The 13936-nt window shown below is 43.1% G+C and overlaps 1 protein-coding gene across 1 annotated transcript in view; it reads right to left on the bottom strand.

Annotated features, from left to right (window-relative positions):
- Nucleotides 1-13936, bottom strand: part of USP10 (ubiquitin specific peptidase 10) — a 67724-nt gene that overhangs the window by 14914 nt on the left and 38874 nt on the right. The window contains exons 4-8 of the mRNA XM_022583021.3: nt 10373-11434; nt 1706-1797; nt 1098-1207; nt 631-686; nt 294-397 (exon numbers count right to left, since the gene is read on the bottom strand). Coding sequence (XP_022438729.1) covers nt 294-397; nt 631-686; nt 1098-1207; nt 1706-1797; nt 10373-11434 — 1424 coding nt within the window. The remainder of the gene's footprint in view (nt 1-293; nt 398-630; nt 687-1097; nt 1208-1705; nt 1798-10372; nt 11435-13936) is intronic.

Here is a 13936-nt window from a genome sequence, read left to right as displayed (position 1 = left end):
CCCTTTTCTCAAATGGAACAAGCAGACATTAATCACACTTTATTCACAGGGTTAAGTAAGTTAACGGATGGAACGAACTTACAGCAGTGGTTGGTCACAGTAAATGACACGAGTTGTCTCTGATTACCATCATTATCATCCCATACTCTAATTCATCCTAGCAACTGACTCCAGAGCAAGCCTAGATCCACTGAACACCCACTTAATCGCCGCAGTGCAAGCAGAGGGCAAGCACTGAATACGCAACAGGTAAGGCACAAGCGTCACGCTGGCTACGCAGCGGCAGCCCCAACCTTTTCGGACAGGCTCGACTTGATAACTGTCAGCAGTCTATAAATGTACGTGGGCTCAAAGGCAGCTCCCGGGCGGACGTCCCTCACGGCTTTATCCCCAGGAGCTGCAACGGAAACAGGACACAGACCTTTACAACTGAAGAAGTCTTAACATGACAAAAGGCATAATCATCAAAACTTCCCCCCAACACCCGCCCAATGCTGAGGATAGTATAGGTGTAGCAACCTGCATGTAAAGAGACATTTTCTTTCCAGCAAGCCTGAATTCCTCAAACTCAGTCACCTGACTTCACACCTCCCAAAATGTAATGGCATCGGAACCCTCGCTTTTACTCACCTTGTCTGGGCTTTGGAGGTACTGGCATATTAGTAAACTCATTCATTAGCCGAACACTAGACATGGGGGGAAAAAATGTTTAGTACTTGTTTTTTAAAAGACATACTATTACTAAAAAGCCTTGATGGCTAAGTAGAATGTTATCTAGTATGAAAACAGCAAACTTTAGATAACCAATGCTGTAATAGCTACTGAGCTCGTAAATCTTTTCTACTTAAGTTTTTGGTATATTTCAAGTGATATAATTTGGTAAACACTGAAATTTATTCAACTGAATCTAAAGGACACAGCTAAACCATGTTCCAATTCCATTTCTGGTTAACTTCCATAGAAAATCATGAACAGCACATTAAAAAAAAAATAGAATTACAGGATTCATTTGCAGGAGATCAAGAACTTTGCCATTTGAATCTAATTATCAGAGGGGGAAAGCCCACCCCTCACCACATTTTCAGCAGCTTACTTACAAGCTATCTATCATGGGTGTGGACGTACAAGGCCTTTGCACTTTTGAATACAGAGGAATGAACTTCATCAGGTGATACATCGGAGGGCAAGCAACCAGTGCCTGCAGTGTCTAAATGATGGCAGTAAGGAAGCGTAAAGGAAATAAAACCGATGCTCCAAACTGTGGAAAGGCATGTAAAACACAAGAGCATATAAAACTAAGCAAGCCAAGGACACTGAACGACTTAGGTATGTAAACACAAAGGGAATAAACCGAATAATCCCGGGGATAACTGCCCTGTGATATCCAAGTCGTTTATAAATAAGAACGGGATTCAACCAAGATAATCAAATCGATTAACACAGGATTTCCAGTTTAAGTGGTCACTCTGCCCTGTTATTCAGGACCATTTTAATGAGAAACTTGCCTGATTCTGTCCGTCACAGGTCAACAAATCATCTCTCTCTTTTTGGTCACGAATAGCCCAGTTAATAAGCAGTAAGAAACCGAGGTTTTGGATTCAAAATGTGGGGTAGACAGCCCAGAGAAGCGGAACTAAGTCGAATGTGCCCAAGGAAGAGGAAGCTGCAGAAAGCCAGCCTTGGGGACAGCCTCTGAGAAGGATACAGCATTAATGTAGCACCAGTTTCCTTTATTGATCAGCCCGCGGGGTTGCAATGACACTGGTTTATGAATCAGGGTTACGTTCTCCAGTAACTCTGAAAGAGGGAAGCACAGTGAAGACGTTAACGGCATCTCGTGAACAACTCTCACGCTCTGCCCTGGGAGGGGGACCCTCTCCAACAGAGCACACGTCACACCCAAAGCGAAGGCGGGCTGTTACAGCTTCGTTCCGTTCAACATCACATAATTATTTAATGATTAAAATTTTCAGAACTATTTCCCCCCAAACACTGATGACATTTATTTATCTTCCTGTGATAATATCACTAGGGAGCACAAGGACTGTCTTAATAAGAAACAGAAAGGGCTTAAAAAACGATGTAACCGTATTCGGGAACAGACTTAAAAGATACAGTCTCTTTTAACACTGACAGCCGGCAGGCCTCCTTAATCAGACACCATCCAGAAAGGTGTTTCCGTGCAGGACCCGTCTCGTTCACGTCTGGATGCCCAGCACATCACAGTGGGTGTTCGGTGACTGTTCAGCAAGTGATGATCCCTCTTTTGGGGACAATTATCTCCTACTAACTGAACTGTATTTCCTTCAGAAGTCCCACTCGGAATACTAAAATCCCTTATTCCATTTAGAAATAAGCTTCGTTATCCTCAGATTCACCTTTTGACATCACTCTTCCCCATAGTCTTAAAATAGCTGTAAATGCCATCTTTACAAAAGGATGCTTTAAATATTGGTAAGTAACTGGCCCTTTTTCTTTCTAGAAATGTTATAACAAGGTCTCCCCACATCCCTTACGAATCCTCTAACAGTGACAGCCACAATGTTTGGCTACCTTCTACTCTTGGCAAGTGCGTTACAACTTACAACGTTAACTCGCTGCATTTAATCCTCAGGGATCCCAGAGTACCACCAACCATCCCGCTTTCACCAAAAGGAAACAGAGGCTCAAGGTTAACTCGCCTGCCTGTGACCTCACAGGAGCCAGGCAGCACAGTCGGTACCCAAATCCATGACTTGCGGCCACACGACACAGCCCCACCCGTAACTTTTAGACTGTGCACTAGGGAGCACGCATTTGATATCAGCACCTACCACCCAAAGCATCACTCAAACAAAAGAAGCCTTTTTTTCCTAGAAACACAGTTGCACTGGCAGATGCCATACTTAAGAATTAAATGAAGAAATTAATTTGCAAGATTCTAATGTCAACACACACACTCCCTCCCTCTCTCCTGTGAGGGTAAATGCCCTCTCGCCTCTAACTGAGGAAGCACAGAGAATAATTTCCCCATTTATTAAAAAGTGAAACATAAGCGACCCAAGAGAACCCATGGAATCTGCTCAGTTAGACTAAGCTTGCCAAGGTCCTCTTGTCTCTCTCACTACGGGGCACAGGGCTGGGCCTTCACGGAGAAACAGATCAGATACAGAACTGAACCACACGCCCACGTGACTGACACCCAGCACAGACACCGCTAGGAGCTCCATCTGTATTATTCATAATCGACCTAACAACCCTGTCAAAGAGACACCGTTATCATCCTCATTTCACAGGTGACAAAACTTAGGTCCAGAGGGGTTAGGGAACTGGTACAGGGTGCATGACTGAGCTGACAGACGAGTCTGGGTCCCAGAAGCCGGGCTCTTTGCTCTCAGGAGACAATGGACTCTGCTTTAAGATCCTTTACTCTAAGGTTTCTGATACTAACTTTTCCCCACAAGGTGAAGATCTTCTTCTCCCCGGGGATTTTCACATCCGTCTTTGAGCCATTTTATCACGACAGCCCATAATTTCCAATGTGTGTCACAGAATGGCAATTACTTCGTACAGTTACTCTGCCAAACACCTGTGCATTTTCAAACAAGCATCAGTCCGCAATCAACGCTCCATCAAGACACCTGTGAACCTTTGCCGTAGTACTTTTATATCTAAAAACAATATTAAGCTTTCACATAACCACACAACTCAAAACCAACTGCCTTCCTAACACAAGGACCTCTGATAAATGACATGCTGCAGCTGGCTAAGCTTTGCCTGGGCACCAGGACCTGCAGGTGCAGAGATGACTGAGCGGTGGCCCTGCTGTAGCAGGGCCTGCAGACCAGTGAAGAAGGGACCACACAGTGCAGGCTAAGCTGGGTGGAGGCAGTGGTGGGGATGCCCCGCCCTATCCAAGAACTGGAGAAACCTGAGGTGGCCAGGGGCCTGTGACAGCAAATGGTACCAGGAGAACGTCTCCAGCTTGGGGTGATGGTGCCTTCCACCCAGAGGAGAGATGCAACAGGACAAGCGGGTTCTTTCCTGCTTTGGGCAGGGATGAAATAAGGAGTTCAGTTTTAAGAGTTTTAGAGGCTCAGATAAAAAGGTACGCGGAAGATACCAGTAAACAGTACACTGACACTCACAGACCAGCCGTAACATATCTACACACACACACACACACACACACACACACGACCCTGCAGCTCGGGGCCTGAACTGTACATTCTGACAGCAGTGGGTCAGAAGCGGAACCCTAAGCACCACCCATGTCCAAGTGACAGGCTAAGGAGAATCCGTAACGGTGATCTAGAAGGATAGGGCAGCTGGAATCAGTAGTGGAAGCAGAAGCACGTTCGAGGGCCTCAAGGAGGAAAGCAAGAGTGGAGACCACTCGTGCAGGCTCCCCTGGCCAGGAGCCTGGCTGAGGAGTAAGACAAAAGAAGGGGGTCACTAAGGGGCTCCCAGGATCGCAGGAGGGAAGGAGCTAGGGAAGGGCAGACTCACCACAGTTTACGGTGGGGAAAGAAATGAAATAGCAACCTCAATTTTCTTGATGATACTGGAAGCAAAGTCTCCCGGGGTTGGGGGCAGGGGTGAAGATGGGAGGGGAAGTGGCTTGACAATATCAATTCCTGTTCAATACAGACACTGAAGGAAAACAGAAAGAAAATGATCAGGGGCAGGCATGCAAGATCTATCTGAAACTTCCCTTCCATGCATCTGTTTTAACAGACTCAAAAATAACTTTATACATAGTTAAAAGTGCTTTGGATGCATATCTTGTTAAACTAAAAAACGATCACTTATGACAGGCCAAGTCCACTCTCAAAGGGGAAGCAAGGGGCTTCCCTGGTGGCGCAGTGGTTAAGAATGTGCCTGCCAGCGCAGCGGGCGTGGGTTCGAGCCCTGGTCCAGGAAGATCCCACATGCCGCGGAGCAACTAGGCCCGTGCGCCACAACTACTGAGCCTGCGCCCTACAGCCCACAAGCCACAACTACTGAAGCCCACACGCCTAGAGCCCGTGCTCCGCAACAAGAGAATCCACCGCAATGAGAAGCCTGCGCACCGCAACGAAGAGTAGCCCCCGCTCGCCGCAACTAGAGAAAGCCCGCGCGCAGTAACAAAGACCCAACGCAGCCAAAAATAAATAAGTTTATATTTAAAAAAAGTTTGAGAGAACCAACACTTTTCAGTTCTCCAAAAAGAAATGTTTGCTTCAATTCCTTAAAATTAAGTTTTGAATATTTTGTGAGTATACAGTATATTAATAAAGTCACATTTCAAAAGGAATGAAAGGTTGTAAAAAAATTAAGATTAAATATCTTATTGCCTAAGATTTTCTCTTAAAAACCAAACATCCACACAATTTAAATGTTCAGTTTTATAACACACTGTACATTGAGTGTTCCTCCCCCTGAAGAATTTCAATGACCACAAACTGAGCCAGACGATAACATGTGACGGAGTCCGCCGTGCACAGCTCCTCTTCTCCCACCCAGTCAAGCAGCACCGGTGCAAAGACAACGCTAATTCCTGTAAACAATCTCCATTCCTGTTACTGAATGCTCCTAAAATAAATGAATCTTACTGCTATATTTCGGAAGTCAATATTCATGAACGCAGACAAGCGAGTATGAACACTGCTTTTAATTTTTTGGTATAACAGTTGGCTCTATTTAATTAAGTTCCTTTTATAATAACAACATCACCGTTTCCATTTAGATTTTGCTAAAGTCCAATGAGCACTGAAGGGCAGCCAAAGAAGAGAGAGAGTGGGGTATTTCCTGAGGTTGAACCGTTAAATCTGACCTATGGTCCCAAGTCATCACTGTTGGTTTTCTATTTTACTTTCTTTTAGGGCAAATTATCAGAAGTTGACTGTAGTAACAAACTTTCCCCCCGGAGGCCTTCTTTTCAATCCATTGTTCTTGGTATAATTTACTACTCAGATCTGTTTGGACAGTAACTTTAGGAAGGTGGCCTCCTCAAGCCATCTTTTCCACAGCAGTTGGCAGGGTTGCCCCGGAATGATGCTATAGGCACGGCACAAAATGCCAGAATGACTGCGTATCACATAAAAGATATGAAACTGAAACCATTATCTTCGTAACAGCTCAAACACTGACATATATAGTAGCCCACATACATAACCACAAATCACTCAAATGAAATGATCCATAAACTCAATGGCAATACTGGCATTGTAAACTTTTAAGTCCATATAAACTAGGATTATTCTTATATTTTTATGCATCAAATTTTGTTTTCCTAAAATTAGCATTTAGGTCATATTACCATTTAAAATCCATGAAAACGCAAGCTGCAGAACTTTCACTGATTCTTAAGGCTCAATAACTGGCTCGTAATTGACATTCTGATGCTGCTGGCCTGCTTTTCTGTCATCTTCCTAACTGTCCAGAACATTCTCCAAGTGTTTTTCTTTTCCTCATTACGTCACTTTGGAAGAACACACGCTATCTTGGTTACCTAATCAGGTGGAGGACAGCAAAGTAACCAAAATGTACCACTACCCGTTGGCTATAGATCAACTTATGTTCCGTAAGTGGAGGAGTGTCCATTTAGTTCTTTAAAAGAGACATGACAGAAATATTAGCAAGGACATACACCTATCAAGTTAGACATGGACTGAACTCTCACCCCACAAGTGTGACTTCTGCAAACAGGTGCTGGACCTCCTCAGCTCAGGGCCTGCTGCATGGTCACTGCCTGTGCTGCTTCGGAGAATTTGAAGAGAAAATGCAAAATGTTGGAGAATTATTTCCCAAGAACAGGGAAAGTGTTGAATATAAACGTGATTTATAAACCACTAAAACAAAGATCAATCGGGGTATATGTTTGTTTACAATAAATACAGACCCAGGAACTCATTTTTCTGAGCAGATCCAACTTGTAGTGATTTTGTTGTTCTCTCCAGCAACAATTTTTAGGTATAAAACTGTGCAAAATCATCTATTAAGTGTGTTTTACCAAAATTCATAATAAACAACATTACCAGATACCTCAATTCCCCCACAGAATAGAATTTTTTTAAAGCTTTCTACGACCTCAGTTTACCTAGTTCTCTTACACTGGAATTTTAACACCTTCTATTTGGGCATTTGGCCTAGTCTCTCTCCTCGCCCACCATTATTTACACTCCTTTAAAACAAAATACACTGATGCAAAACATAAAATACAAAACAGCTCTATTTGTGATTTGAAAGCATTTGATACAATTTAGGTTTGGGATAGGACAAGTGATCCTCAGTAAAAACCCAGGAAGAGTGTAATGTTCATCACAAGGATATGTTTCATTTCAAACTGACCCTGAGCTAATGGAGGGAGCACAAGCAGAGATCACTCCTACTTTTCTGGTATTTGTCATACTTACTCTCCAACAGGGGCGTGCCTCAAGTTTTGCAACTGCTTTCAATACAAGCTATAAGAATTAAGATTTTCAAGTTTCTTCTGCTCACCTCCTAGCTCAGTTATTCCTACTGAAAAATGGCATATATCCCCTCGCAGACACAAACCACTCACTGAAACACGGACCCCGCGGGCCTCTTGTGCAGGTTCATACTCCCCGCGAGGTTAGGGAAGGCATTTGGTGCTTCAATGTAAGTGCTCTTCCCTTCCATCTCCTTCTTAAGTAAGAGTTTACACTTAAGAAAAACAGCAAATGAAAAAAAAATGTTGACAAATGACACCAAGAAGACGGCCTTACCACCAAAAAGGTAAAAGCAGAAGCCATTACAGCAATGGGTAAACAGACCGTGGGTAATTGAAAGCTGGCTATGTTTCATTTCAAAAGGCTTTATGTGATTCTAATTCTTTGTTTACAGTTGATTTGTCTTTCTAATTTGTGTTTCACTTGTGGTTATACAGAAACTGCTTGGCATCTGTTAAGCACAGACTTAACGACAGGGCAGATGATCCAGAAATGCAGACATCCAGAATAAACGGCCCTGGGGTCAGAAACTGGCTGTGGAGATTGATATTACTCCAAGAACTCAGAAAAGAGTGAATTTATCTCAACGGCTGTTCCCTCCTCTTTCTTTCCCAAAAGTCAATAAATATAATGATAAACACAAAAATTATTCTCTCAGTAGAACCACTTAGACGCTAATGCAAGTCAAATTCTATGATAACCAACATCAACAGATCTTTTAATGGAGCTAGAATTTCACACAGTTAAATACCGCTTAAAGTAAGTGGGCCTACACTTAAAAGCGTGCCCATTTAGGGGGAGTCTGTGGTAGTGATCTGACCTACAATAAACTGAACCTACCTTACCGTTTTTATAAAGTAAAACCTCTCAGGAGGAGAATGTGACAGAAGAAAAAATTCCAAGCAATCCTCTTTACCTAAGCTCGGTATGATTCCAAGAGTGACGACTATCACTGCATTATTTTACAACATGAAATACTGAAAACTGTCAGCAACTACACTGTATATTTCTAAGGTTCAATAACCAGGCTCAAAAGAATGAAGTATTTTAAAAGGAACCACACTTCTGCTCAGATAATTAAAACATCTTTACAACTGACCTAATCAAAAATAGAATTAAGAAAATAAAATGGGGGTCCCCCCGCGGCAATGGAGGAACACACTGCATCAACTCAAAAATGATTAAATTGTAGCAACACTCTCCATTAATACAAATAACTAAGAGCCTCTACTTTTACATCATTTTAATTTACTTTTCTTTTTTTGTTGTTGTTGGCTGTGCCGTGGGGCTTGCAGGGTCTTAGTTCCCCGACCAGGGAACCCAGGCCCCAGCAGTGAAAGCGCCTAACCACTGGACCACCAGGGAATTCCCTTCACAGTGTTTTAGAAAGCAGGTTAACATTAGATTTTAGCAGGTCCACTAGATTTTAATATACACGGCAAACTACGCATCAAACCACATTTAAAGTCATATGACTAGAATGCTTTAAAACATTTAAAATGAATCTTTTCTTTCTTATTTTAAATAAAGAATGAGAAAATTTCCCAGGAATGGGAGGTTTTTCCTTTGTGAAGCAATTTTTAGGAACAGAAATACAATTACAATGCCTTCTGACTAAACTCAGAAAGCACGTTTTTAAAAGCATCACACCATGTATCTCTCATTACAGACTAAAAATAAACTTTTAACTTAATGATCTATTCAAAGGCTTTTACTCCCCTTTCCTGACCTTGACAGCTTTCCCTTGCAATGCACACATTTTAATAATAATAAAACATTACTAGCATTTTAATATTTACAATAAAAAATTCACCCAAATAACCTAAAAGTTATCACTTTAAAGCCCAAAATGGTGATTCATCTATCAATTAACTTCTCATTTTAAGACAACTCCAGACACCTAGATTATTCAAAGTAATGTATTCTGTATAAGGAATAAAATGCTCATTAAAAAAGATTTTTAAGTATTGCTTGCTGTCATCTTACTGCCATCAAAAGGATGTGTTTTATATTTGATGGAATTCTGGCCATTCATAAGAGGGTATGCATTTTGCATCTTGCTACTGCTTTCCCCCTCACCCTGGTAATGAATGCTGTCAGGCATACCAAAATGTTAAATCAGCAAACATCACGTAGAGCCTAAGTGAGACAGCTAAAATTAACTCGGCTCAGGGGCAAAAACCTGAAAAGGTGGTTACTAGTAAACTCCTCGGTACAATGAAGCCTGAAGAGCAGCCCCGGCTACTTAGACGTATATAAACAGACACGACTCCTCTGTTTCTGACTTTCTACTTTAACTTTAAAAATCACAAGTCATGCAGCTTTATAGTTTTACTGTGAACTGGTCCTACTTTTGAGCCTCAGCACGTCGAATAAAACATTAACTTTACGGCAAACTGTTACCGTTTTTCTCATCTTGTCAAGAGTTTGCCTTGGTGTGCTAAAACTGAGTAAAATCCATTTACTCAATCCAAAATAGGCATTAAAAAGAAAAAAACCCCAATACTTTCTTATATCCCGAGAAATAAAGAAACAATGCAAAGTGAGTCCAAATCAGGGATTATGACACCAAAGGTATACAACAGCTGGAACACAGATGGGGCTGCCTATTACACAGCCACACAATGGAGCACAGTCACTTGATCAAAAGGCAAGAAATGGAAATGTAATTTGTCAATAGGAAAGGACTGGTAAAAAAAGTGGTAATGGACACGGATTTTCCACTTAACATAAAGGTACGACACCCCCTCCTCACCCCATTTTGCTCATATACCATTATACTTTTAGTAAAATTTAAGGTACAGGCATTATTCAGAAATCCCTCTTAACACACGGGTAATCAATCTACTACCGCTGTGGGCAACAACATACCAGCAAAGTTTTTAGCCCAGCCTGTCTGCTCCCATCTTGGCTTCACACTTGTATCTTTTGAACTATACCTGCAATCTTTATGGCTACAGGATCTTCTGAAACTGGAACCAGCCCTTCCTTGACTTCGGCCTGCTTTTCAGAGACCAGGGAAGATGTGGCAGGAGGGGAATACTTAGCTTCCATGGAAACCACAGGCGAGGGGGCGGCGCAGGAGGAAGGGGGCTTAGAACCATGAAAAAGACTGGCCCACGACTTGGCGGGCTGACTGTGACCGGCAGGGGCGGTGGCCGCTGCAGAGGCCGCGGCGTCTGCAGGAGGGGCGTCGCTCTCGGCCCTGGCGGGCTCCGAGTCCGAGCTCTCCACAGTGTGCAACTCCACCCCGTTGGCAGCCGTGCCCTCACCCAAGGATTCAAGTATTTGTCCGTTAGTGACTCCAAGGTTCTCAGTAGTATCGGTCCCAACGGCAGGCTGAGCCACAGCTGTCCTCAACAGGGTGTCCCTGCTGGCCTCTGCAGGGAGGCGAGAGGGCTCCAAGTTGGCCCCGGGGCAGCCCTCAGGCTGCCCTGCAGTCCTGGTCCCGCTGTCAAGGGCTCCGGGGAAAGAACCAGCAGGCACGGCGTCGCTGACGAAGTCCGTGGTGTCCTGGGGGCTGCCCCAAGTCCTGGGTGTCCCCACGGGGGGCACATCACCCATCGAGTCCACATCCTCCGTGCCTACACTGTTGGGGACTGCTGGACCGGCATGGCCATTGACCAGGGCGTCTGTGGAAGGACCACCCTCGCCGCCGTCTTTCAAGTAACTGTAATATCCAGGGGGGCGTTTTTTCTTCTTTTTACGCTCCCTTTGTCCAAGACCACCCGAGACGCCATCGTTCTCTAAAACTTCCGCCTCCACGTTAGAGCTGCCATCCAGGGCGAGGGCAGAGCCTGGGTACTGGCAGTCAGCTGAGCTGTAGTTCACTTCTTTATCGATGTCATTGGGGATCTTTTTGGAAGTTGTGCAACTAAGGATAAATTCAGGGGCCTGAGGATTCAATGTGCTTGAAATACTGTAGTTGGGAGTTCTCAGCAAAGTGTCATTGGGTTCAATTACTTCATTAACACCAAATTCAATTCTCTGACAGTCCTGCCCTGTTTAGAAAGAAAATGATCAGTAAACATCCCATTAGTTAAGAACACAGCTATACAAACTATAAAAGTCTCAGTAATTATGCCTTTTTGAAAATGAAACCTAAAGTCTTGTAGTAATTAACGAAGCTATGACATTTAATTTCTGTGCTGAATAAATAATTTGCAAAATTATATTTAACCTGGGGATATTTCATATCCTGTATTTATTTTCCACTCTCAGGGCAGCTAAGGGAGACTTTCAGAAGGTAGAAATTAAAACAAAATTATAATAGAAAGCAAATAATATTCTGCCTATCTAAACACATCCCTCAATAATGATATCTGACTTTATTAGCTAACTCTATAAGCGTGAGACTAGGGCATATGTATCTTGGAAAACTTAATTTTAAAAAACCAAGATGACTAACATGGGGACTTAAAAATCAATGCCATATATATATATATATATATATATATATGGCTTCTCTAATTCGTGTAATTTAGTAATTCCAAAAATATGAATCACACAAAAGCACTCTTTCAAATTATCCATCTCCTGGATCTTCTCTACTGACAACCTTAACTGAAGTCCAAAAATGGCCTTACATGAGTGCATGTGAATTCTACTAAATTAATTCATACTAGATTAACTCCATGGGTAATGAAGGTACTTCCAAAAATCCCAAAAAGATAAAGTTAGGACTGCAAACCTTTAAAAATCTCCTTGCAATCCTTCAATTACTTTCTCCCCACTGACAACCATCTACATATTCTATCCATTCTAATATGGACATTTTTCCGTCGGCCACATCTCAGAAATTAGGTTGAGTTTTAGAATCAACTGAGTCTTTCAATAGACACCGAGCACCAATGTCATCTTACATCTGATGAAGTAGTTATACATTTAGAAGTTAAGGAAAGGACACGTGCTTTTTAACTCATTTTTCGTGCATAACTGAAGACTTCTCCAAGTCTAGAACAAGAGACACACTTTTTTTCCAAGGTATGTATTTCAAGGAAAAAAAAAAAATCACCATACCAAAATAATCATATTCTGTTAACAAAACTGAATATATTTTACTTTGGAAGTCTTTTTAGAGAAGAAAAAACAGCCCCACAGAGGGGCCAGGGCCCTAAACAGTTTCCTAATTCTCCATCTGTTTTGATATCACATGCCCTGGGGGTAGGGGGAATACAACAGCCTGACAAACAAAAAGTTCCTGAAAAAAGAATACTAATGATGGTTATGCCTAACAGCAGGCTTTACTATAAAGCCGCCGATAGGACAATTTGAATCCTTTGGCCCCTGAGAGCTGATCTGTTGTTTCCTTATTTTGAAAACAATCACCACAGAGAAATTAATTTCTCTATTATTATACCCAAAAGTGAACTGTCCAGTCTACTTCCAGGTATCCCCTATCCTGTGAGGTTTCAAGGGTACAGTGCTGCTAAGTGGACTGAAATGGGTGTACGTGAAGAAGTGAAGGACACTCAGCATGAGGAGGCTGCCCTCTGGAGACTGTGATGTACCTTGTGAATCACACTAAAAATTAGTATGTGCTGTACCATGCAGTGCGTGCCAGATTTTGATTATTTCCAATAGACACAGTGCCTTCCACATCTCAATTCTTAATCTTATCGTATCATACAACATTCTAGAATGTGATGTGACATTAACGGAACCATTTCAATATGCTACAGATGTCATCAAAACATTTACCCAACAAAGTATCTGATCACATCCCTGGAAGTCCGATTCCTACCCAGAACAGTTCCTTTTCCTATTCAGGAACACTGGTCGTGGACACACACGTGCACTGCCCTCCAGGGCAGAGAGGTCAGGACAAGGCCCAAGCTGTCAGGCCAGAAGAGTGGTGGAAGGCCTGGAAGCTCCTGAGCACTCGGGTCACGCAGCCAGTGGAGTTGTTGAGGGAAGGAAAACCACCTCAAATAAAACATTTACATCCTAACACATCACTTCTCAAAGTCTGCGCACCGCAGCACACACGGTACCGTGGCCTGGGGTGCCCGGATGGGGTCCCGGAGTCTGCAGAGGCCCCCAGGAGATTCTCATGCCCAGGACGGTCTGAGAGCTACTGCTTAAGTGGCTTCCTCGGCTGATTTCTCCGATCAACTCTTAGTGAGTCAATTCAACAATCACGGAGCACCTAGCTATGTGCAAAGCGCTTATTATTGGGGAGGGGGGTGGGGTACAGAGGTAAGGCAAGGTCTCTGCCTCAAGGAGTTACATCTACTAGGGAGACAAACATTTAAGACGGGAGATGACAATGCAGAGGGTGGGTAAGATGAGGCCTCAACAGCTTTACAAAAAGAATGCTTCCTGACACAGGGAAAAGAGATCTACTTTGATCAGGAGCTACAGAGAGGTCAGTGGAATCGACAGGATAACTGGATGGGGTGGGTGGTGAGAAGTAGGGGCTATTTCCTGCTTTGGGAACTGACTTAAAAAGGCAGGAGCATAAAAGGCACGCTGTGCAGGGGCCCCCGCCAAGAGCGTGAGTC

Source organism: Delphinapterus leucas, chromosome 20 (genome assembly GCF_059928025.1).
Source record: "Delphinapterus leucas isolate spDelLeu-1000000601 "Yukka" chromosome 20, BTC_Dleu_Yukka2, whole genome shotgun sequence".
NCBI classification, from domain to species: domain Eukaryota; kingdom Metazoa; phylum Chordata; class Mammalia; order Artiodactyla; family Monodontidae; genus Delphinapterus; species Delphinapterus leucas.
The sequence above is the reverse complement of the archived record's forward strand: the minus strand, read 5'-3'. Positions and strand labels throughout refer to the sequence as shown.